Source organism: Neofelis nebulosa, chromosome 2 (assembly GCF_028018385.1).
Source record: "Neofelis nebulosa isolate mNeoNeb1 chromosome 2, mNeoNeb1.pri, whole genome shotgun sequence".
In the NCBI taxonomy this organism is placed as follows: Eukaryota; Metazoa; Chordata; class Mammalia; order Carnivora; family Felidae; genus Neofelis; species Neofelis nebulosa.
In genome coordinates this window covers 127,692,618-127,718,356 of record NC_080783.1, presented here as the reverse complement: position 1 = coordinate 127,718,356, position 25,739 = coordinate 127,692,618, and the positions used below count along the sequence as shown (strand labels likewise).

Genomic DNA, 25,739 nt, shown 5'->3' with positions numbered 1-25,739 from the left:
CTCTCTCCGGCTCCCATCCCTCCGCTCTTTAGGGGAAAGAGGTGGGAGCGCCACGTGTCACAGGAGAAACTAGCAGGAGGGACTGGACCTTGGGAGCCCGATTCAGTTTCCTATTTCTTTGGGGGCAAGGAGCCCTATTAGTCATCATTAGTCTGCTTGGGGCTGTTCGGAGAAACCTAGAGCTCTTCCGCATCCTTCACAGTTCCCATCCCATGCCGGAGGAAATGCCCCTGCCCCAGCAGCTGTCCTCAAAGGCTCTCATCTATCATGCTCTCCCTTGTCACCTCAGTACGTGCTACCCAGAAACAGCACCTTGTGCAGGTGCGAGCAGGGTTGGGGGCCAGCTGCTTTGGTGGGTCAGTTTCCCAGTGGGGGAGTATGGCAGAGACCGTGAAGGGGACATCATTAACAAGACACTAGGGGCAGAGTGGAGTGTGCTTGCTGGTGATTGAATGTAAGGGCTTCTCTTACCCCACACCTTGGCTCCTCCTGAGCCATCTGAATGCTGGGCAGTCCAGCTATGGACTAGATTCGCCCTTAGAAACAATCAGACAGACGAGTCTCCGCAGTGAGTGTGTGTGTGTGTGTGTGTGTGTGTGTGTGCACGCGCATGTGTGTATCAAATCTTTTCCAAGGAGGTGTCACTGCATCAGTGCGTTGCTAGAGAACCAGGCCTCTCCTCCTGGGCAGGCAAAGGTAGATGGTCTCCTCACTTGAGTGCTGACAGCACAGTTGATCCAGACCCCTGGGCACCAGCAGGAATGGGCAGAAGTGGGAGGGGGTTTGAGAACTGGGCCCTCAAAGGTGGGTGCAGCCGGAGCTAAATGAGGGGGTCTGACTGCTCTTGGTTTTCGAACAGGGTCCCCCTTACCCACCCATGCCCCAGATCCACAGAAGATGCAAGAAACACGCATATAATGTGAGAGGAGATCGCAACCCCCCACCCAGTGTCCCATCCACATTCTCTGCTTTGTGTGCACTGAGCCCTCAGGCAAGGGCAAATGGGCACATGGCCCAGGTGGCCCCTGATGCACCCAGGAGAGCCCTCGCCTATCCTGCCCTGGTCTCTGGCGGGGCCCTCGCAGTTGCAGAGCGGGGCAAGCTCACGTGCATGTCGTAGGGATGATAATCCGGTCAAGCAAGAAAGAAGGTGGAGACAATCCGTGTCTGTCAAAAATTTTATTTTATGTTTTCATTTCACACAGAATGATGTTAAAATAAATCCTCAGTAATATATATATTTATATACCTATTTACTTGTGTTGATAGTTACAAAAGACGGTGGCGCTCTATGAGGTCTATGTACACCCATGATCAGGGGGACAGACAATGTTCATCGAGGCATGTATGTACACACATATGTATAACCTATGTACAAATATCAGACCCTACTGACACAGGAACTCTCAGCTGCAGAAGTCCGGGGCGGGGCAGTGTTGGAGGGGCCGAAAGCTTCCAGAATATGTCAGCAAGAATGATAATACCTATATATCTTGTGCGATGCAGTTACAGCTGGTGTCTAAATTTTCATGAAGCAAACAACTAGTTAAATGCCTCCCGACTCCCATGAGTCTTCCCCACAAGTCCTGCTCCGCCTTCAACTCCCATTGGTCCCCAGCCTCTTATCACCATGGAGACCCCGGTTCCCTTTCGGCATCATCCTTACGAAGCTTTACCATCAGCCTTGGAGTTCCTTCTCCTATTGATCCCAGGGAGGCTCATTTATCTGCCTCTGCTTTTTGAGTTTACAGCAATTATCAGAGACAGAACACGGGAGGGCAGCTGCGGAGTCATGTATGAGCAGCAAGGAAGCCAGAGCAAACCCTAATTAGAGTCTGTGCTTCATGAGCCTAAGTGAGCGGCCATTTCCACATTTTATATACATATGTGTGTAATATATAAAATCTCCAGAGACAGCCTATATCAGCACACAAGCACACAGGTCTAGAAAAAGCATCCTGCACCCATGAGCCTTACAGATGCGTCCCTGCTGAAAAGGAGAGAATCCTCCTTGATGGCTGGCACCATTAATTCCGACTGTTCCAAGATTACCCTCAGCGGAGAGAGGGGTGCAGGAATGCAGAAACCCAGGCAGAGGCCAATTTGGCCAGGGCATTGTTTGCTCAGCAGGCTGGAGCTCGATCATGGGACTTTCCAGCTTCCTGGGGCCCTTCAAATGAAGGAATCATCCAAGCACGACAACAAAAGGAAACTGGGTCGTCGGATCCCACGTGAAGGCAGAACTGGGGCAAGCACAGAGCATGTTCAGACCCTCCAGAGCTGACACTCACCCTCGCCAACGCCAGCCAGCCAGCCAGGCCACTCTTGCTCTTCTCTCCCATTTCCTAGCCTGCAGCTGTTTGCTCTTTTCCAGCCCTACCTGGCAGGTCACAGTCCTTGCCCTGCACTTCACAAGCAAAAGAGGCAATAACGTCAGCAGCAGACGCGGAAACTGCTTAGTAGCAAAGCGAGGCCCTGGATATTCCCTCCCTCCCAGCCCTACCTCTCGCTTTCTCTAGCCGCCCTTGTACAAACAAGGCAGCCAGTGTCTAGGGAATCCTTTTCAGGAGAAGCAGGGCTTGGAGCCTCTCACAAGGACTGAGAAGAGACACGGGATTGAGTCCTCTGGGTAGCGACTGAAGGTCCTAGCACACAGCCACGTCGATGCTGCCCTCAACTATCTAGATGTTGCAGCAGCTGTGCACGGTATTATGTAACCACACCCGCCCTGTGCATCCGTCACTGGAATGATGCGGGGAGTTCTCAGCTGCGAACTCATCTGGAACATACCTGACTATTTTAGGCGTGCAGAGGAGCACAAAGTGTTTCATCTGTTTCCACGCTAGGGTTCACTCAACCTAAGAAGTGGCCATCCAGACAGGCTGCCTTGACTGGCCCCGTTGACCGCTCGTCAGGCTAAGTCTGGGTTATGGGCTTCTACCACATGATCGTGGCCAGTGTGGCCGGACTGGAGGGCTGCTGTGAGCAGAGGGAGGTGGCAGGCACCCCCACACTTCCTCAGTTATCCCAGGTAGCAGTGGGGAATCCCTCCCACCCACCCTCATCCGGGTAGACTGCAGGACGTGAAGCAGAGCTCTCTACCGTGCATCTAAGGTGTTGCCAGGGAAGATGGAGAATGAGATCGTGGTTCAGCTCAGAGCCAGCTGCTTCTCCAAAGAGGCAACTGAATTATAGCTGCTCTCCTGCCCAAACCTGCAACTTACACTTGGTCAGAACGATAGGGTGAGTTTGTTAGTTCTATTGGTCATCACACAACTTGCCTTCCAAGGGGCAGAGGGGTTCTTTAGATCTTCATCAACACCATTACTTGTAGATCTGTCAAAATTCAAGCCTAGGACGCCACCCATGACAAAGGGAAAGCCTAACAGATCAGTCCTGTGCCGCTGCGTCATCGGGCTCCCACCCCTAAGAGCCAAAAAGTCTGGAATAACTTTTTTGGCTTCCGTGGTGAGGTTACAGCCAACCAGGGCAGGCAGAACAAAGGATAAAGCACCTGGCCCTTAGATCAGACTTCCCTTTTATCCCTGAGTCAGGCAGCCACCTGGGAGGGAAAGGAAAGAGGTGATCCTGGAGCCCGATCATTTGTTATGAAAGAAGTGCCTTCTAGAGAGGTTCCTACGCAGAAGAAAGAGAGCTGAACTGGGGAGGTGGCAAGAATGCAAAGGAAGGTCATTTAAAAATTCAAAGAAACGCAGTTTATTCCTTGGATTGCCAAACGTATTCCACATTAGTGAAGCTAAGGGGATCGGTCACTGTATAATTTTCAAAACAATGGTATACATATATACATATACTATACATATATACACACAGATATATGTATATATGGAAAACCTCTGATAACTCAGGACCAATTAACCCAAACCTCGATTAACACAAGAATTATGTTTTCTTACTACACTTACGGTAGAAAGACGCAAATGACAGCCAGGGCATTCTCTGCTGAGCCAGGACGTGCCCACATGGTCAACTTCTGGGTACGCCTCGTGGCCAGCATACATTCAGCCTATCTCTTTGGTCTCCTCCGCCTGTATTTCTGTACGATGAGCACTGAGGTTTACGGCGTTGACCCTGAGCAATGCAAGGTCTTCTGTCGTCTTCAAACACTCTACTTGCTAAGGCAGGAAAGTTTATACTAACCTACTTAGGAAATGGGTTTCTTTCTTTCTTTCTTTTTTTTTTTTCAATAGCGAAGGTTCCCACACACGAACAACCATAACTGTAAAGCAGCCAAGCCGCCCCCTTCCCTGAGGATTTCCCCATCAGTTTACTGAGGTTTTGCTGTAATACACGTGTAGAGAGAAAGGTGGATTGAGAAGCCATGGAATGGGACCCTGGGGTTGATTGTCCAGTGTGGATATTTAACCTCACAGATTTTTCTTCAGCAGAGGGGGTCTCTTCTGAAGTCCCCAGTTATGTATGCAAATATTTGTGCAAGTGCACACGGTAGTGGGTTGGGGGGCCTTTGCTTCTCTACTGTCATGCCCTAAGCACCCACTTCCTGTCCCTGTAGACCTCCACCCCATGCAGTCCCTTTGGTTAAGCAAATCAGCTTATTTAGAAGGACAGCCAGAGGGCAACTCCCCAAATCTGCCCAGGCTACCCATCCCAGGTACGAACCTCCAGGCCACATTCCCCCAGCATCCTTCCCCCTGGGGAGGGGAGGAGGCGAGACAAATGGATCAAGTAATGGCTTTTAGTGCATGGAAATGATCTTTTGTAATGGCTCAGGATGCTTTATTCTTATCTATTGGTAAGTGCTTTCCTGCAGGGTTCCATTACACCCCACCAGATTGAGAGTCAACGAGATGGGCTGCCGTGAGGTCACTTCAAACTCAAGGTTTCAGTACCTACAGGTTGTGAAAATGACATGTGAGAGCTAACAGACAAGGGCAGGCAGGAGGGAGAGAGGAACAGAGAGGGAAGTACACATGAGAAAGAGAGAGACAAAGAAAGCCTTTGGTGGTGGTGGTGGGGGGGGTTCCTTGTGCATACTTGCACCTCTGCATAAGTTTACATTCCAAAGGAGGGTCAGGGCCTCAGAGGACAGGAGCCACGTGAACACACAGGAAGAAGAGGGAACCACAGACAGTGAACTAACAACGCTCAGAAGCCAAGGGCATTATCTGATAATCCAAGTACTATCACTTTTCAGTCCTGAGAATGTGGTTTTGAAATAGCTATTGCTAAAGAAAACAGTCGCCATTTATTTTATTGCACTTTTCCTCGTTAAAAATATTTTAAAACACAAACCATGAGAGATGGAACTGACCTTTGGTGGGAAGGGACGCAGAAAGAAAGGAAAAGCGAACCGGATTAGTTTGAAGAGGAAACCCATCCCAGTTTGTAGAGGACCCTTCACATCCTGCTTGCTGCTTTGATGAGGACAAAGAGCTGGTCTCAACAAGGGAAGACTCTGAAGATACAGATGATGGTCACACTAGCCATGTGGACACCTCCCAGCATCCAGCGCTCTGCTAGGTTAGCTCAGGTGGCTAATGACGTTCGGGGTTAAGGTCATGAGTTCAAGCCCGGCGGTGGACACTTTGCCGAGGCTGGGGAACCCCCACTGTATAGCCAAGGAGCGCCCCCGGCATTATAGCCTACGTGGACCAGCCTCTCAGACCAGGCAGCCATCACCCAGATGGGGGCTGTTATGATAATGGGACCCAGAAGAGCCAGAGCTTGGGCAGAGCTCACCATCCCAACTCCTGGGTAAGCCATTCAAAGCACCGTGCTCCTCCTATCTGCCACGGGGGCTATGCGATTTGCAAACTGTCCTCTAGTCTCCTTTGGGGAAAGTCAGCCTCCCCCTTTTTTCGCCACTACTGTGGGCTGCACTAAACCCCCAGCTGGAGACTTCTTCGGAGAGCACTGCCCTCTCTCAGCGTGAGTTCGCACTGATATTTTATGGCTAACTATGACGAAGGTGGCCAAAGTCCTCACTACAATGGAATGAGAGATCCAGGGACAGCAGATAAGACAAGCCAGTCCTGCAACCCTCCTCACATGAAGCAGCTGCACGAGCGCTCAGGCTGGGGTTCAGGCCAACAAAGCTTTCACGGAGTCCTTTCCACATCAAGCCAATGGAGTCTAGAGCCACACTCCCTGGGGGCCCCTTCCAAAAAGTTAACCTCCTGTTGACAGGCCTTGTCTATCTTCAGAAGTCCAGCTGAGACAGACAGAGAGAAGCAGAGAGGAAGGAAGACAGTGTGTCAAACACCACAGAAGCTTCGGGAAGCAGAGAGCCTTAATTATGTCCTTAGTTAAGTTCAGCTCCTGCAAAGTTTACTCTGAAATTTGGCCTTGTCTTCCTGACCATCTCCCCCACCTTTCCTGGACTTCTTTCTCTTTAGCCTCCTGCAAACTCCAACTTTCTTGAAGATTTGAGCTCACGGAGACACCTGCTGAAGCTAAGGGGGAAATTGCTGCCCTGACTTGGGAATACGGGAAAGAGCCAGCATATTGCACCAAGTGTGCAAATTTGAAGCCCTCCCCCCATCCATTCCCTGGTGCTGTTGCTTCCTCTGTCATTTGGAGGAAAGGGACAAGGGACGGCCACAGGAGTAGAGACTAAGATGCCTGAGCCTGACACCTGACTTCCATTCCCAACTTCCATTTGAGGTGGAGCCTTTGCTAAAAAGCACCCAGCTCTCAGCTAGTCCTAGCGGTGGGAAGCAGCAGCTTGGGGCGCAATCCAGACAGTGGGGAGTCTCACAAAGCATTCAAACGTGGACTTAGAATATAGGATAAAAATCAGGCCTTCTAAAAAACTGCTGTTTGCTTGTGCAGCATGAGGTTCACGTCCTTAATCATGTTTTACTTAAAGCACACTAATTGTGTGCGTTTCCTCAAGGCGTGGCCATCGGATGGGAGGCAGGGCATCCGGGCAGGGGCCCAGCAAAGGAAAGGAGCATGCCTGGGATTGAACACCCACAGAAGGGACTCAGGAGTTGACCCCACTGGGCTGGTGCCCAGGAGCAAGTGAGATGCCACAAGCAAGGAAAAGCGGTTCATTTTAAGAGACAAGTCTACGTCTGGTCTCGACTTTCTGACCCACTCCTGACAAAGCCACTGGGGGATGGAAGGACGGGAAGGTCTGTGGATGTTGAGGGGCATCTTCACTCTGGTTTTGGGCCCAGGTCCCTGCAGTTTCTTGAGTCATCAACTGCTTTCAAGAGAATGGAGCTGAATGGAGACAGCCTAGGGGTTGGGAGCAGGGGAGCCCGGGCTAGGGGGCTGCCCGTGTGGACTTGCTCCCAAGGAAAGGTCATGGTGAAGGTGTTAGGCTTCTGGCTGTCCCAGGTCCTTCCACACCCATGTTTCTGGTGGGAGGAAGGTGAATAAGTAGAAGCCCTCTGAGACTCCCAGTCTTAATCAGAGTTCTGCTTGACAACAGGGGCCCATCTCTCTGCTTCAAACCTGGGGGTCACTTCTCTGAAATCTGGAGGTGGGAGAAAGAGAAGAGGGTAGGGGAAGAGGCTTCTTGAAGGCTGCTGAGAGGCACAGATGCAGGCTAGGGAAAAGTGATGCAATTTCATCTTTTGTTTGTGTCTATTAATTTGTAGCTCTGGGGGCAGAGAAATGGATCTGAGTATATGTGCATGCTCCCTGTGAATCATGAGTGGATGTGCTTGGGTGTGTGTGCTGTATCTTCTGTGCCTCGTGTGAGTAACTGCATTGTGGGTATAAACCGAGTTTGTGTGCATTTTGTGGGCATAAACAACATAAAGTGTCCTTGGTATATTTCACATCCATACCCATCGTGTCCGTGTGGTTTTTATGCATTTTGCATCTGAGTTGCGGGTAGGTCTTTGCACATGGCATGTGTTGGTCTTTTGTGTTGTGTTCTGTGTTGGTGAGTGCGTTCCAGGTCCGTGCCGAATGTGCACGCTTTGGATGCGGGTGTAGCTGTGTATCACCTGTGTGTGCCCTTTTCATTAGTTGGTGCGTGTGCATCTTGCGTTTGTGTGTGGCAACAGTGTATCTATCGATTTGGGGGTGGGCGTGCACGTGTGTGTGTGCCTGCACCTGTGAATATTTTATGGTCCCAGGTCAAAGACGCTGGGATAAAAGAACTACCCCCTGACGGAGGCCTTAGGTATGGACTGTTTTACCATCTGTTCCCCTAGGTCTGTGTCCTCCCCACCCCATGTCTTGGGAATTCAGCACCACCTCCCATGAAGGAGAGGAAGAGAAGCATGGAGGCTTTGCGCTGGGCATGGGGTGTCCTGCAGATACCCGGGGACGTGGGTGACCAGGAACTAATGAGCACCCTGGGCCTAGCACCCTGAGCTGGTGCCCCACTCCCCCCAGGTAACTGTAGGTGCTCAATAGCCAACAGCGAGGCTAGGGCTGGAGCCACGACTGGGCAGCCCGACCGCACAACTCACTGTGTTTGGGAAATCTAAGCCATTATGTTGAAAGGAAAAAGCCCAGTCTGTGAGGCGAAAGCCTCCCCACCTCAACCCATTCCAGGGCCAGCCTGAACTCTACCTTTAGGCCGTGCGGTGCTCATTCACTCTCAGTCTGTCCTGGGGGTGGGGAATGAGTCTCTATCCACCCCCTTGGTTGCCAGTTCAATGAGGAGAGAGTTTGAGCCTGGCAATCCACATGACGACTGTGGGTCATCTAGGGTCTCCATGCCTTGGTCCTGGACTTCAGAAATTTCCACGTAGAGCAAGCTCCCTTTCAAGTCCAGACTTGTGGCATCTCGGGTCCCCAGAAGCCCTCCTCCTGGTGTCCTTGCTCTGAAGCAGGCAATCCATTCTGGGTCTTTAGGGAAAGGTTCATTTAAAGTGACTGATGCAGAGCCAAGTGACAATAAAGACCAAAGAGGGCGGGGAAAGATGACAACAGAGATGATTTAACATGATGTGCTGTAGAGACAAGGCCTGGGGCGGGTCTGGCCCAGGGCAGCTGGAGCTGGGAGGGCCGTGGGCCCTTGTGCACTCGGTAAGACAAGCTTCAGCCCCGGGAAACTGAAGCTGCAGCACATGGAGGGCAGAGAGACAACTGTAACATCGAAGAATCCGTGAAACTGGAGTGTCTGAGGCAATGGCAGCAAACCCAGGCCCAGTCGGGTTACCGATGAGAGAAATTAACCCATTAGGCCTCTCAGACAACCAACCCACCAAGCAGTGGATTTGCTCCTGAACCTGAACTCCAGAGAATGAATATGTGTGTGTGTGTGTGTGCGTGTGTGCACAAACATATGCACACACGTACGTATGTATGTATATAATACATAGTATATACATACATACTCTAGTGCACATAGTCAAACACATGCATAAATTGCCCTGTGTCCAAAATATTGCATAAGCTTATACAAGGTTCAAATGCAATTTTTTTTTTTTTCCTATAGCTAGCTAGGTAGAGGAACTCATGAAAGAGATACTCAATATATATTTATATACACTGGATCCACAAATCCGCCTGTCCTCGGGACCAGATGCCCTGGTCAGCTATAGAGTCATGCCCATGACCAGGTTAATTCCTAAGGTGCAGTTATGTGAGGTGTTCAGGCGCTGTGTTCCCTGCTCACTTTTCTGGCTTCGCAGAGGTCTGTGCCCCAGCTTGGAAGAACAGGGATGGAGTGGGCTGGAGAGCCAGAAGTTTTGGTTCCCCGTGCCAAACAGTCTCTCTTTTTTTTTTTTTTTCTCCTGATTGAGGGCTTTTGTCCTCTGATGGGGGGGAAAAACCCTAGTTCAATGCCATTCTGGGGCTATTAATACTCTAAATATGAATACTGTGTAGGCTACTAAGAAAATAGGTTATCTCCTGTGTTTTAAATATTGAGATTCATGCAAGAAACACCCATGCAGCTCTATCGCATCACTGGTAATTTCACTGCGGTGTCAGTGCCGCTGGCACGGCACTAGGAAAGCAGATGTCTGCAAACTCCAGTGTAACGAAGAAATCAGACGTGTTGTGTGACCCTGAAGCCTGCAAAAATGGTGAGATCTGAAGCCGAGAGGTCCCTTGGCTTGCTAGCTTCTCCCCATAGGCCTAAGAGCAAATGTGAAACTTGACAACTCACATTCGGCCATACTCACCGTCCCTCCCCCCTGGGGTTCCCTCACATCCACACTGCAGAGAAAAACCAAATGCAGCATTTTCCGTTACGAAACACAAGCCTCCAGACCATCCACTTGGCAACTGCAACTCACAAAGCCCAGCCCGTGACACAGAAAGTAATTCCAATACACAGGCCTGTGCGTGCTTTTCGGTGCAAAAATGGGAATGACCTTTTGCACAATTACCGGCGCTTTAAAGCTAAGCCACCATGGTTTTCCTCTGTGAAGGGGGAGGTGGGCTCATATGGGATGATGGTGCCGGGGACCTGGAGGCTGGGGTGGGGGAGGGGTGCATCTCCCGGGTGCCGTGTGCATGTAACTTGGAAGGGAAGGTGGCATTGAGGCGGTGGGTTATGCATTTGATATGAGGTGGCCCCAACGTGTCCTTCTGAAATTCTGGCTCCATGGGTGACCCCCCTGTTTGGAAACCCCTAAGCCGGCGATGAAGATTTGCATGAAAGCCATGGACAGATACTCTGTGCTCTAAATCCAAAATCAAAAGATCAAAAAGTCACTTGCACGACGACTGCTTTCCATGCAGAACCAGATACACACTGTAGAACACACTGACTACAATGCAGGCTATTACGCAAGATCTGCATTCGTTCCATGGAGCTGCGAGTACGGTAATGGGTTTCCATCAGACATCAGTTAACATTTTGGTAATATTCACATAGTTTGTATTAGCCAAAGTGCAGTTGGCCGTTTTCAAGTTTTCCTCCCTAAAGTCCTCGTTACTGTTGTTTACCCCCTCCTGGATCTCCATGTAATCAGACTTACTAATGGTAGAGGCACTTCTACTTTTCTTTAGGTCAGGGGAGGATGGGATCTTTGGACAGCTCGTCACTTGCAGGTACTGGGCCTGCTCCTCTCCCTCTGTCTCCCGGTGGTAGAAGTAGTTGAAGTTGGACACGATGACGGGGACCGGTAAGGCAATGGTTAACACACCTGCAATCGCGCAGAGGGAGCCCACGATCTTTCCCCCGATGGTAGTTGGAACCATGTCTCCATAGCCTACGGTTGTCATGGAGACGACTGCCCACCAGAAGGCATCCGGGATGCTGGGGAACTGGGAGTCTCGCTCATCGGCCTCTGCGAAATAGACAGCACTAGAGAAAAGGATGACCCCGATGAAGAGGAAGAATATCAGGAGGCCCAATTCTCTCATGCTGGCTTTGAGGGTCTGACCTAGAATCTGGAGACCTTTGGAGTGTCGAGACAACTTGAAAATCCTAAAGACTCTTACCAACCGGATGACACGGAGGATGGCCAGCGACATGGCCTGCTGGCCCTGCTGGGCATCCTCCGGCTTCTCGGCCAGCTCTGTCCCCAGGGTGATGAAGTAGGGGATGATGGCCACGATGTCGATGATGTTCATGATGTTGGTGAAGAAGCCGGCCTTGCTGGGACAGGCAAAGAACCTCACCAAGAATTCAAAGGAGAACCAGATGATGCAGAGGGTCTCTACGATGAAGAAAGGGTCAGTGAAGGAGGTCGACTGCTGGTACCCGATGGTGCTGTTGGAATAGGTGTGGAAGGTCACCCCGCCGCCATGCATGTCCTCGTTCTCATCCCGGAAGATGGGCAGTGTTTCCAGGCAGAAGCTGACGATCGAGATCAGGATCACCATGACAGACACGATAGCTATAATCCGGGCAGGCCCCGAGCTCTCTGGGTATTCAAAGAGGAGCCACACCTGCCTCTGAAACTCATTTTCGGGCAGAGGACGCTCTTCCTCTTTGATGTAGCCTTCATCTTCCCGAAACATTTCCATGGCTTCTTCTCCCAGCTCATAAAACCGAATCTCCTCAGAGAATATATCTAAGGGGACGTTCACGGGTCGCCTCAGCCGGCCCCCAGACTGGTAATAGTACAAGATGGCATCAAAGCTGGGGCGGTTCCGATCGAAAAAGTACTCATTTCGGAGGGGGTCAAAGTACCTCATCCGCTTCTTTGGGTCCCCTAAGAGGGTCTCTGGAAACTGGGCTAAGGTCTTCAGCTGGGTCTCGAACCGCAGCCCCGAGATGTTGATCACCACCCTCTCACAGCACTCGTGGTCTGCCTCGGGGTCATAGGTGTCCTGCGGGTGCCCAGGGAGGGCAGCAGCCTCGTCCGCTGGCTCTCCGGTGGCCACTGTCATAATTGGGGCTGAGAGAAGGGCCTCACACTATGCCTTCCAGCTGCCTGGCGGCAGGGAGCTCAGGGTACCGCTTATGGCCCCAGGAAACACAGAAGCATTGGCCTGGGTTCCTGCAGGAGAGCCCGTAGGCTCTCTGAGAGCTGGAGAGACAGCCTCGCTTGGCTGAAAGACAGAGGCAGTTAAGGACATGAGACCACTCGGCATCGGCAGCCCGACCTCGGTTGCTGCTCCTTGTCTCCTACCTCTCAGCCAAGAGTTCAGAAATATCACCACCACCACCACCACCACCACCAAAAAGCAGAACTTACTTTCACCTTGTAACCTGGCTGGGGATCAGAGGAAAGCAGGTGGCAGGCTCTCAAGAAAGCTCCGGACTGCCCTGCACTGGGGGAAGGTGGCTGGTACGGGTCCCCTCTGCACCGCACGGGCTTCATGGAGCACAAGCCCATACTAGAGGCCGGAAGGGAGCCCTCTCCCAGGCACTGAACTCGTGTCTTGCAGACACCTGCGCTCGGGGAGCTATTCACAGTGGTGGATCCGGGGCCTGGGTCTCCCGCATCGCCCCCACTCCAATGACTCTACGCATGGCTGTTATTAAAGAATAGACTGATTTACCTGGCAAGGCAGGAACCTGAAGCTCTCTTCCTCGCAGAGCTGATCAGATACTGTGGGAATCCTAGATACACAAATAGGCAGCCCGGCTGCCCATCACGCCTTCTCACTTGAGCGAGAAATAATGGTGAGTCATTCTGGGCAGGAGGGCAGGCTCCAGGTCCTGGAGGTGAGCTCCAGAACTGGGCTGGCCTGGAGGGGCAGTGGAGGGCCTGGCCAGGGACACGCAGGACTCCAGGGCAGCCGAACTTGGGTCTGGAGCCTTTGGAAGGAAGCAGGCAAGATGCAAAGTTCAGCAAAAGCCAGAGTCCTCCTGGCTGTCCTCAGGAGGTGTGACGTTGCCTGGAAAAAACAGCAGAAAGGTGGAACCGTGGCTCTTGGGTAGCTGGTGCCAAGATTTAGGAGGGCTCTGGCGGCTTTGCCTTCCGTGCCCACCTCCCATGCTGGTGTCACACCTGAGAGCTACCCCTCAGCCTCCCAGCCTCCTCCGGGGCGGGCTTCCATCAGCTGGAAGCATTTTTCTCTCAGGGAACAAGCCTTCAGGCTCCGCTGGGCCTGCCTCCTCTAGGGGCCTCCCAGGGCAGAGCCACAGATCTCCCTTGGTCCTCAGCAGCCATCTGGAGGGACTCTGGGCCAAGCCCTCCAGCCCCTAGGTCTGAACACAGCATCTCCCAAGGGGAGGGCTTCCTCCACAGCAGCCGGACTGTAAGCTCTGACCTCGACCGGGTCCTGGAGGAGGAAGAACCCCTCCCCCCCCCCCTCCCCAACACGCACTCCTTCAAAGCCCATCTAGGGAGATTCCTCACACGGAAAGGTCGATTCTACAAAAGCTGGCTGGCTTGGTCCCAGGACTTACTCTCCCTCGGGGATGCCTAGGTTGCAGGCTTCCCTCCGAGCAGGGTGGCATTTGATCTGGGCAGGCGCCCGACCACCGATCTCTCCCCAAGAGAAAATCCCTCCCGTCTCGGCAGGGAGCGCAGAACGAACGCCCGGCCAGCCCGGCTGCGAGGCGGCTTGGCAGCGGCGAGAGGGGGAGCCTGGAGGAAGCCGGCTTCCGGGCTGGCCCCCTGCCGGCCCAATCCCGCCGCCCCCAGGGCGGGGAGGGGTCTGGGCCCTCTCCCCACCGCCCGGACTCCGGCCGGGATTCCGCCAGGCGCGCCCCGCGCTCGGTTCCGCGCCTGCGGACCGGACCCACCGGCCGGCCGCCGCTGCGAGCGCCGCCTTAACCCCTTCCTGCCCGGCTCCCGCGGGCCCGAACGCAACCCGGCTCTCTCGCCCCTGGGGTCCATCTCCACCCGAAAACAAGGGAGCCCGAACTCTGGGGGTGGGGAGTAGGGTGCTGCCCCAGACCTCCCCTTCCTCCTAAGCGCGGGGGCTCCGCCGCAGCGCACGGCCCCCGGAAAGCGGAAAAGCCTTGCCCCGCCGCAAAGCCGTTTTGATTTGGAGCCGGAGAGGGGAATGCAGGCCGGCGTCCCAAGTGGCTCGGGTCCGACCGACCGGCGCTATCGGCCAGACCCGGTTCTGCTGTCAGCTGCACTTCCCATCACCCGCCCGCGCGCCTCGCTGCGCCCACCGCCCGCGCCGCGCGCAGCCCAAGGGTCCCAAGCCCATTCCGTGCCCTCTCCTTCCGCAGGGCGCCAGCCCCCACCCCCCCCACCCCCCCCCCCCCCCCCGCCCGGGCCGGACTCAGCCCGAGGCTGCCGCGCTGCGGGCTGCGCCGCCGGTGCCCCGCAGCCCCTCTGCGCGCCGCAGCCCGGGCAGGGGAAGCGGCCCGCGCAGCCCACCGCCCCGACACCCATTTACCCTTCGCGCTGGGCACCCGGGGCCTCCATGTTCCTGGCTGACCGCGAGCGCCGTGACACGGCGGCGGCGGGCGGCGGCGGCGGCGGCGGCGGCGGGGTGCGGGCGGCCAGCCGGGAGCCGGCTCTGCAGTCCCGCGGGCGGCGCGTACGGAGCGCCCGGCCGCCGCCCGCAGCCGCACCGCGCCGCACCGCGCCACGCAGCGCCGCACCTGGCCCGGCTGCGAACTCGAATTAAAGGGGCCGGCGGGGGCCAGAGCCGAGCAGGTGGTCGCTGAGTTGCGCCCCCCTCCCCCCCTCCCCCGGCCTCGGCCCCCACCCTGCGAGGAAAACACCCATGCTTTGGCAGAACCCAGCTTACGAACCAGAACCTCGTGGAGAGCTCAGCTGGGTGCTGCCGGGCCCGGGGAAGGGGGACAGAAGTTGAGGGGCGGTCGGGAGAGGCTCCTGCCAACAGAATGAAGTAGGCGAGGAGGAAACAATCGATAGCAGCCATCCCGGGTCCGAGGAGGGATCCAGCCCCGCGGGAGATGTGTTGCTATTTTTACGAAGCTGCCAGACAGAATTTGCAGACCCCCTCTCGCTCCCGTTCGCCCCCTCCTCCAGCTCTGCCTCCCCACCTCCCTCTTACCCTGCCAAAGCTTTGGCTTCGCAAGGGAATGCAGCAGGTATGGGCCGCAGTGTAGCTGAAACTCACTGGGTTGGTTTCCTGCCAAGGAGCCCCAGGAAACGGGCAGAACTGCAGAGCCGGCCCTCTAGGCTCTCCTCCCCTCCAGGGCCGGGCAGGGAAGGCTCTGGGCTGTGCTGCTGCCCTAGGGAAAGGCCAGCCACTCACAAAACCGGTCTCCTCACAGACCTTAACAGGGCCGGATGGCCCACGGAACTCTGAAAATGGGAGTCCAGCTCCCGGCGCCCTGGCACCCTGGGGTGTGGGCAAAAGAGAAAGGCCTTTGCTTTTGGAAGAAAGGGTAGGGGAAGCCCAGCCTACCCTCTGCTCAGATGGTGGATGTGAGAGGGTCCAGGGTGCTCATGGCCACATTACAGCCCCATGCCCCTGGGAGTTCTGGCATCTGGATCTCTGTCAGAATCATGGCTCCAAACAGTGATTCCTTGAGCCCCAGACTGGGGCAGACCAGGAGCCTTAGATGCAAAGGGGCTCCAGTCCCAGGAAGGCTCCTGCGGGGACCTCCTTGTTAAGAACTTTCGGTCACTAGGCCTGTAGCCTTGTGATGGAAGTTCTGACAGCCGTCAGGGTGGTCTGCTAGGTATGGTTTACGACTGGGGGCCTACCCAGAGCTGCAGGGCATGGTCTGGGAGGGAAGTGACCTTAGTGAGCTCTGGGGATGACACATAAAGCGGGGCTGGTTTGGCCTAGGGCTTCTAGAACTTGAGCCATCCATGTCCCAGCCTGAGGGTGACCTGGGTGTTTTGAAGCCAGCCAGGCTGGGACCTAAATCCCTGCTGGGTAGGAGGTGAATTAATTCAGCTCTCTGGACCTCGGTGCCCTCATCTGCAAAATGAGGATACTTCACAGGCTGTTGTGAGGGTTAAGTTGCTTATGTAAAGAGTTTAGCCCCCAGCAGACGCTCCACAAATGATGGTTTCTCCACTCTGCCTCCCTGTGAAACTCCCAGTAACTCCCAGCCTGTAGCTTGGCTTGTGGCTCTTTCTCTAAGTTCCCGATCACTGATCACCAGCTTTTTCTGGCCCATTCTCTCTGCCTCCCAGTGTGCCCCACCCCTCACTTCCCCTGAGATTTCAGCCATTCCCACCTCCTTCAGCCCACTGTCTGCCGGTCTGGGCTCCGCACTCCTACTGGAAAGTCTCCCCTCCCAGCTCTGCAATGCTCTGTTTCTCCTTCTGGCTCCGTGGGGGTCCTCATGTCAATTGAAGCACAACACACATCCATTTGATCACCTGTATATATTTTCTTCGCCCGCCTTTGTTCAAGTGAAAGCCGCGGACAGAAAAAATGCTCTTGAGGGAGAATTCATAATTGTGCTAATTGGTAACATGTGCCCACCATGTGGCGGACACTGTGCTAAGCACGTCCAGTTCAGCGGGAGGCTTAATCCTCACAGCTCCCAGAGCTAGTTTCTACATCGCTACCGTTTCCGGGGGGAAGGAAATTGAGGCAGAAAGAGGTGAAGCAACCTGCCCGACGTCCCTGAGTGGTGGCTCTGGGACTTGAATCAGGTGTCTGTGACCCCAGGGCAGATACCCTTAGCCCCCACGCCACACTGCTCAGGTACTGCTCTGGCAGCCCCAGAATTTCATTTCCCTCTTTGGGATCTTCCTCTGACCCCTATCCCATCTGATCGGGCTCAGGGGTATGTCGTCCTACTCCACGACCCCCCCACCCCCCTCAAAGCCTTACCTAAGTGTGAACAACAAGCAAAAAGAAATGAAGGAAAAAAGGGAAGAAAGAAAGAGAAGCATAATATCAGTTGTGCCAGGGCACGTGGGGTGTGGCTCCCACCCTGGACGGTCCCTCTTGGTTTGGCAGGGCTGTGTGAGAAAAAGAGCACGGACCCAGTTCCTACCTCTGGCATTTGCTAGCTGTGTAAACTCGAGCAAGTTAGTTATTTATTTATTTATTTATTTATTTATTTATTTATTTATTTTTAATTTTTTTTTCAACGTTTTTTATTTATTTATTTGGGACAGAGACAGAGCATGAATGGGGGAGGGGCAGAGAGAGAGGGAGACACAGAATCGGAAACAGGCTCCAGGCTCCAAGCCATCAGCCCAGAGCCTGACGCGGGGCTCGAACTCATGGACCGCGAGATCGTGACCTGGCTGAAGTCGGACGCTCAACCGACTGCGCCACCCAGGCGCCCCTCGAACAAGTTATTTAAACTGCTCTGGGCCTCAGTTTCTCCTTTGGTGGGCGGGACAGCAGAGCGGCTCACAGGATGGGGGGCAGGATGAACTGAGGTGTAGTGGACAGCCAGCCAGCTTAACCTAGCTGCTTGATCACTGTTAGCTCTCTTTCCAGCCCTCTAGAGGCCACCATTTCTTATTCTGGGCCACGAAAGGACAGCTGGGGTGCCTCTTGATCCCTCCCTAGGGCCGGCCAGACCCCCAAAGACCACTCCTTTATCCTTCAGTCGGGTGTCCTGCTTGGGGGCCGTGCCTTGTCTTTGGCAGAGGGAAATACTGGTGACAGTCACAGCAGTGACCTGCCAGTGACCTGAAGTTGTTGGTTCCTGCCCTCTGCGACTACAGTCACTGAAAGGAGGAGTTTATGACAGGGCACGTCCATGAACCCCAGCCCCCAACACACACACACCGAGGCACTGTGGGTACAGAGGGAGGGTCTCTTCGTCTTTCCCGCCATGATTCATGAATGTAGAAGACAGGAGCGCCCTTCTCCGGTGTCACTTCCAGAGGAGCGGCGTTCCTTCCTTGCATGACCATCACCTCTGCTGAGGCTTGGTCCCCCACCAGCCCTTGGGCCCACTGTGGTGGCACAGCCCCCTTGAGCCCACAGGAAGCAGGCCAGGGAAACAGGGAATGTGGGCCCAGGCGCCTGCTGACAGCTGTCGTGGGTTGTTGGATTGACTCCTTGGCACCACCTAAGGGGAAAGATGCCATCATCTCTATTTTATAGATGAAGATACTCAGAGAGGACAAGTCGCTGTCCAGGGCAATTTAGCTCGTAAGTGGTGAGGCTGGAACGGAACTCAAGATGTCTGACTCCACAAATCACTGTTCATTCTCCTGCCCACTTCAACCGTTAGCCTGGTGCCAGGCCTCTGGGCTCACTTCCTGGTCTTAGGGGCAGGGATCCCATCCAGCAGACCTTCTAGACCCTTAGGACATATCCATATATTCTGTGGAGGTTGCCCAACCTGCCAGGATGTCTGTTTTGGAAGCTTGTTGGTGGAGTCAAGACAGCAGTACAAGATTCAGGACCTGAAGTTTCCCCTCTGTGCCTTTGCCTGGAGCAGCTCGACTCATGGCTGTCACATCTGCAGGGCACAGGGCTAAGCCTCCCTCACCCCAGAGCTTTAGTCTTAGCATGCGGAGCTGTGTGACCCAAAGTCACTGGCTTGACCTTTCTGTGCTGTGGTTTACTTGTAAGATAGGAAGGGTAGCATTTGTCCCCTGGCTCCCCTTGCTTTGTAGGGTTTAAAGAGAGAGTGGAAGGAAGGAAAAAAAGAAGGAAGGAAATTAGCATTCATTTTTAGTGTGTATTAAAAATCTCAATTGTTAGCATCAGAGGAGAGTTGATGTGAATGTGCTTGGAAAAGCAGAAAGCCTGGTCTGTGTGGAAGAGGACACTGGTCCCGTCACCATTGCTGCTGCTGTCATGATTGTGCCCTGCCCGTGTGCATCATGTCTGACGTCCGAGGACTTCCCCTGGAAAGTAGAAGGAGCATCGTTCCAGTGCCCTACTTACCTAAGCGCTGCCTCCTGCAGGAAGCCTTCTGCGATTAACTCCCCGCTGCCTCCAAGGAACTCCTGTGAGGAGGCCTGGGCCTTGGCTCCTGTACTGCGAAGTTTGGCCACATAAAAGAATATATTAAGGAATGGGTGAAGGGGGTGGACCTTCCCTCCCCTTTTGGGGCCACTCCTCTGGGTCAGGCATCATGCTGGTGGTCTCACCCTCTCGTCTGTGCCGTTAGCACCCAAAGGCAGAATGGCGTCACGCTTGAGGTACAACCGCTCGTGCCAGCAGGTGTAGGACCCAATCCCCGGCCTGCCATGTTTTAGCCCTGTGACTCAGCTCCTCACCTGTAAACTTTCATTGTGTGGTGGGGATGTAAAACAGAACAGTGCCTATCCCGTAGCACACACTAAGTGATACTTTTGGCAGACCACCCTCAGCATTGCAATCACCTTTTTCCTCTCTGTTTGGAATAGAAGTGGGCGAGGTTGATGGGGGGCCGTGACACGGATGCCTTGGGTGTTCCAAACCACATCCCCTGGACCATCTGTGATTTCAGCTGCCTGTGGAGCTCTTTCTTTTCTTTCTTTCTTTCTTTCTATGCTTTTTTAAAAAATGTTTATTCATTTTTGAGAGAGAGAGAGAGAGAGAGAGAGAGAGAGAGAGAGAGAGATGGAGTGTGAGCAGGAGAGGGACAGAGAGAGGGAGACAGAATCCGAAGCAGGCTCCAGGCTCTCAGCTGTCAGCACAGAGCCCGACGTGGGGCTCGAACCCACGAACCGCGAGATCATGACCTGAGCTGAAGTCGGACGCTTACCCGACGAGCCCCCCAGACGCCCCTGGAGCTGCCTATTTCTGAGCACGCTGGCAGTGTCCCCATCAGTCACTGTGTCTTTTGGCTTTTCTGGCTCCAGACTCTTTCTGAGACTGTGGTGGCCTGCCCAGGTGGCCTGGGGTGGCCCGGATATTGGTGGGTGGGGGTGGGGGTGCAGCTCTGAATGTCCCAGCCTCCCATGTGTTCAGAGCCCCGATGGCTCACAGAGGTAATCAGTTCCATCACGTGAGCCAGCTGGCCTGGGTTAGGTCAAGGTCCTGACCACCCACCTCCTTGGGCCTGTGCTCTAGGCAGCTGAGCCAGCTCCCGGCCCTGCCCACGGCTGGCTCCCTGTGCACTCTGTCATCAGCCCAGGCCTGTCTCCGAAGCCTCACTTCCCAGGACTGCGTCTCCCTCGCACTCCCCTGATTTGGAGAAAGCCCACCTTTTACTCCGTCGCCCAAACCAGAAACCTGGGAGTCTTATTGGCTCTCTTTGCTTCCCCCACCCCAATATCCCCTGCACGCAGTCCCTCACTTGGCCTTGGTAGCTCTTCACTTCTCTCCGATTCCCTCTCCGTCTCCTGCTACCCTGGTCTCAGCCGCCAGCAGGGGGGTCTGAGCCACTATGGTTCAGGCTAGCTCTCCCTGGTCCCTTCTCCCCACAGTCGCCATAGTGATCTTCTGAAAGAGCAAATCCCGTCATGTCACTTACCTCTTAAGCCCTTGTTGGCTCCCTATTGCTGTGACCCAGACAACGTGTTCTTTTTTTTTTAAACTTTTTAAATGTTTTTATTTATTTTTGAAGGAGAGAGAGAGAGAGAAAGAGAGAGAGAGAGAGAGAGAGCATGAGCAGGGGAGGGGCAGAGAGAGAGGGAGACACAGAATCCGAAGCAGGCTCCAGGCTCTGAGATGTTCGCACAGAGCCCAACGTGGGGCTCGAACCCACAAACTGTGAGATCATGACCTGAGCCAAAGCTGGACACTCAACCGACTGAGCCCCCCAGGAGCCCCCCAGACTACGTGTTCTGAAAGACAAGCAGAGCCCTTCGTGATCTGGTGTTCCCCCACCCTTCCTCTGTGCCCATCTTAAAAGTCTATGCTGGCATTAGGCCAAACGGTCTTGATAGCTCTACCTGGCTTAATACAGACACATTAAATGAAGTCCTACAGTTAGACAGACTTGGCGTCGAGTCTTGGCTCTGCTGCTTGCCGCTCATGTGACCTCAGCTGGGGTATTTTCCCTCTCTGAGTTCCAATCTGTAAAATGGGACTAACGCCTAATGCTTATTCTGAGGACCTAAGGAGATAATGTGCACAGGGTGTTTATCTCGGTCGCTCTCCTGCAGGATGGGCTCAAAAATACGAACTTCCAGATGGTTCCAGGTCTTCCTGCTTTGGCTTGCAGCCTCTCACCCAGAACACCCTGCCCCCCCGCCCCTCATTCCCCCGGTGACTCCTAACATTCAACTCATGTCACATCCTCCACGAAGCCTTTCTGGACCCTCTCCCTGGTCTCCGCTCATCCATGCAATGCCTGTACGCTGCCCAGGAAACAGGCCCATCACACTGAGTTCTGGGAGTCTGTCTCTGTCCCCATGCTCTCTTCCCCTGGGCAGGGGGCATCCTGAGGGCAGGTGCTGGTGTCTCCCACCTGCAACTGCGTGTCTGGTCCAGGCCAGGCCCAGAGCTATATTTGTGAGCTGGCAGATGTTGGCAGATGTGTGGAAGGCTCCTGCTTCTGAAGAACCCTCAGTCACCCCAGGACCGGCTAGGACCTGTTCCCGACTCTTGCCTAATCCACAGAGAGGGTCCAAGAAGGACGGCCGGTCACACAGCAGCCACTAACCCGGGGGGAACACACCTGGGCAGCCCCTGTGCCAGAGGATGACAGAGGGGGTAGAATGGTTCCCCCCGAGGGGGGTGGCTCCCTGTCTATTTCACAGAGAGGCTAGATAGCTTGCTCAAGGTCACACAGCTAAACCAGGTAAGAGCCAGGGTTTGAACTCAGGCTCCAGGATTCATGCCCTTTGCCTTTCTGCTGTGCTGTCTCACAGCTTGAGCGTCCGGGTATCCTGTGGGCTGGACTAGATCTTGTCCGCCGGTCACTCTGTGCGTTAAGCTCTGCAAGGATTCCTCAGGACCCTTTCTTTGGCTCATGCTTCCCCACCTATGGCTGTTACACGTCATCAGGGACCGGGACTTACTGCACCGGGACACCGTGAGTCCCACCACGGTCATTCCAACGTTTTCACTGCCTTGTGTCCACCCCTGAACCTTCCTTCCTGAAGTCTTAACTCAGAGGTCTCCATTCCACCTGTGGCCATAGAGCACGATGCCCCATCCCCACGCCCAGCACACTCCAGCATTTCACACAGTTGCAGAGAGAAGCCAGGAACCCCACAACCTTTCTTCTTTGAGGCCATCATCCCCAGGCCCTCTGTTCTCCTTAACACCTCATGCCATTCTCTGAAAATTTCTCCAACTTCTTTTTAAACTTATTTATTTTTTGAGAGACAGAGAGAGAGTAGGGGAGGGGCAGAACGAGGCGGTGGGGGGGGAGAGAAAGAATCCCAAGCAGACAGAGCCCGACACGGGGCTCGAATCCATGAACCGTGAGATCATGACCTGAGCCAAAACCAAGAGTCGGATGCTTAACTGACTGAGCCACCCAGGTGCCCCAATTACTCCAACTTTTAAGTGTGTCTCACTCGGAGGTCCCCAGAGAAGAGCCCTTTGGCCCGGGTGTGGCCCAATCAGCCCAGAGGTAGGGGCACCAGCACGGCTCTTATCACATGAACACAGCACACACTGACCCTTCGTGTCCATGTCCTGTGACTGTTTGGTCTGGGCCTGATTGTTACTCTGACCCCTGTGTCCTCCTTTTCACCTCTTTACTGCCTAGTCCAAACGCAAGTGGACTAGAGCAGACAAACGAGCGGGAACCTGATATGGAAAGTCCGCCGGCCTGGCAGTTGCGGCCCCGGCTTTGCCACTGCCTGGGTGACCTTGAGGTGTGTGACCTTGGGTAAACCACGTGTCTTCTTTGTGCCTCAGCCCCTTCATCTGTAAAACGGGAAAGCTGGACAACACGATCTATACGACCTCATCTTGCTCTAGGACTAGTTCTTTGACTTCACCGAGCCAAGGAATGGGAGCCCTGTGCAAACAAATGCATGTATCTCATTAGCTCGTATCATCAGTGCTCCTATTAGAACTACTTTGCTTCGAGGACCCTGAGCCTCAGAGAGGCGTGTGACCTGCTCAAGGTCACAAGGTTCACTCTAGGGAGTGGCAGAACTGGGACTCGGGCCCAGGCCCCTCTGACCCCCAAGTCAGCAGCCCCCATCACATATCAGTGCCTGTTTTAAAAAGGGAGGAAGGAATTTTGGAGATTCTAAATCACTGTGAAATGAGTCCTGAAAAAAATTCAAAACAGTGCAAACTTGATGCTCAGCGCATCTTAATGATGTTCTCTGAATCCAAGAAGGGTCATTACAAGGGGAACTCTGGGATTCTTCAGCTCTGAGACCCTACGGAGAGAAGACAGGCTGATACCTCAGCAAGAGAGCTCGCGTAGATGGTGGGGCAGGGGGGTGGGGGGTGGCAGAGGGATAATGATGGAAACTATGGGACATTTGATGAACTATGAGACCCAAGGACATCTTAAAGAACACGGCCTGACTGTCACACACCTCTTAGGTATGGCCTTCCCCAGAATGCTAAGAGTCAGGTGAGTCAGGTGAGTTCAAGACTGGGTAGGGAAGTATCAGGTGGCAGATAATGTGTGGAACGGAATGAGCTCTGGTCTGGAGAGGTAGTAGGGCCTTGTCCGGGGAGCTCAGATGTGAGGTTCTGGATGACTCAGCCTGTCTGACCTGACTTTGAATTAGGGAAAAGGGAAGACAGAGAATGGAGGTGATGGAGCCATCTTGGCAACTTTCCCAGTGTTGCAGAGCCAAGATGCGCCCGGAAAAATGAAGGGAAGCCGACAAAGGCCCAGGGAGATGAGGGAGGGCCAGACAGAGGGACAGAGAGTTGGAACCGGTGTTTTTCCCTGCCCCTGCACACGCCCAGCGGCGACTTGGCTTGCCTGACAGTCCCCAGCTTAAAATTCCGGGATCATTCAACAGTGCCACCCAGTGGCTATGTGGGAGAGGTGCAGAGAGGTGCCCAGGGAAGCTGAAATTAGATGGAAGAGGAAAAGTACCCAGCCGCGCAGAAAAAGAGAAAGCTCTGCGTTTCTTCCTGCCTTGAGGATATAGTGCAGGGCTCCCCACAGGTCTCTGGGTCTATGAAGAGCTGTTCTGTAGTGGTCCACACCCCCCAAAGGACTGCCTGTCTCCTCTCAGCCGGGGCACTTGGAATCTGCTGGGTTCAGCCCACGTTCCTCTAATCTGGAGGCCCCAGGACCTGAAGAGACAGGGATAGGGATGCTTGCAGCCCTTCCCCCAGCCCCACTTTCTTGGATGAGGAAGGGCCAGCTGACCCTCCCCTTGGGTTGATCTGGTCATGGTCAAGGTCATAGTCGCAGTGAGGTTAGCATAGTGCGATCTCTAGGGCAGCAGGGGAGGGGGCTGCAAATCACTTCCCAGCAGACTGCATTCCACTTCTCTTCTCGTGCACCCTCCCTGGGGTCCCTGAGCTTTTAAGAAAGAGACAGAAGCTCTTCCTCTAAGAAACGTGGGACCCCAGAGTTGGGTCGTGAAAAAGGTGGCACAATTCCTAAGAAAAACACAATAGAACCTGGGAATGAGGGTCTCCTTGAAACTCTCCTGCCCAAGAGTATGTGATAAGGACAATACCTAACGGAGGCAGGTCCTATTTTCATTCTCATTCTACAGATACAGAAACCAAAGCTTAGTGAGGGTGAGTAACGAGCCGGTGGCCGCATGGCCAGTAAGCAGGTGCGAGGGGCAGGAGCTGGACTGTGGTCTGTCCGACTCAGCAGCCCCAGCTCCAGACGGGGCCCTAGCCCAGCCAGGAGGAGGTTCTCAACAAAGTGGATCCTTCCCTGGAGCTGGAGAGGGAAGCAAGTTGTCAGTAACTGACTCTGACTCGAGGCAGAATGAAATGGCTTCAGCTGACGAATAAAGTACAAAAGTGCATGAGACAAGGGAAGCCTTCATAAAAGACGGGGTGTTTGAGAGGTGGCGTTAAGAAGAATGTCCAAAGGCCGTAAAAGGGCTGTGGAGGGTTGGGGCTTTCTGCATGGGGTCTCTGCATACCTGCATTCACTCCCTGCAGAAACCCTCCCTGCAGAAACCCACCATCCCAAGCAGCGACCCCCTCCCTGCACCTTATCCTGCTGTATTTCTCTTTAGAGCACTTATCTCTACCTGTCACTTTGCTATTTACATATTTGTTCGTTCTCTTATTCCCTGTTGCTAGAATACAAATTCCATGGGGAAGGATTTTGAGGATTTTACTCTTTCTTATACCCCCAGTGCCTGGGGTGTTAAGGGTAGTCAACACATATTTGTAAAATAGATGTCTAAACGCATGAGTGGATTCCAGGATACGGGGACAAGAGGGACAGGGCACAGAAGCAGTGTCGCCTGCCCCAGGAATACCGAGTCATACGGCAGGACTGGAGCGGGCTGCCTGGAAGGACACAGTGAGACAGGAAAGGTTGTTCAGGAAGATTGGGGAAGGCCTCGAATGCCATGCGGAAGAGTTCGATTTATTTTGTCCTATAGATGAGAGTGAACCTTTGAGGGTTTTGTGGAAGAGAGAGACAGGATCCAACTAGATTTTAGAAAGATAACTTAGGAAGGTAATATGATTTATAATGAAATTTGTCATGACAACGTAGCGTGAGGGATGATCTGAGGTGGCTCCTCCTGGTGAGAGGTGACAGGCAGGAAGAGACCAAGAGATGG

General features: G+C 53.9%; 1 protein-coding gene across 4 annotated transcripts; it reads right to left on the bottom strand.

Moving 5' to 3' along the window:
- Positions 1–1,164: 1,164 nt before the first annotated feature.
- Positions 1,165–15,398, bottom strand: KCNA2 (potassium voltage-gated channel subfamily A member 2). Of its 4 annotated transcripts, none has more exons than XM_058716251.1 (3): positions 15,283–15,398; positions 12,856–13,194; positions 1,165–12,402 (listed from the first exon to the last, which is right to left on the bottom strand). In XM_058716251.1, the coding sequence occupies exon 3, from the start codon at positions 12,238–12,240 to the stop codon at positions 10,741–10,743; it is 1,500 nt and encodes a 499-aa protein (XP_058572234.1). In that variant the 5' UTR covers positions 12,241–12,402; positions 12,856–13,194; positions 15,283–15,398; the 3' UTR covers positions 1,165–10,740. The 4 variants fall into 4 exon arrangements, with proteins under 4 accessions (XP_058572234.1, XP_058572232.1, XP_058572230.1 ...); XM_058716249.1 differs by lacking the exon at positions 15,283–15,398 and adding an exon at positions 15,017–15,181; XM_058716247.1 differs by lacking the exon at positions 15,283–15,398 and adding an exon at positions 14,656–14,763.
- Between the last annotated feature and the right edge of the window lie 10,341 nt (positions 15,399–25,739).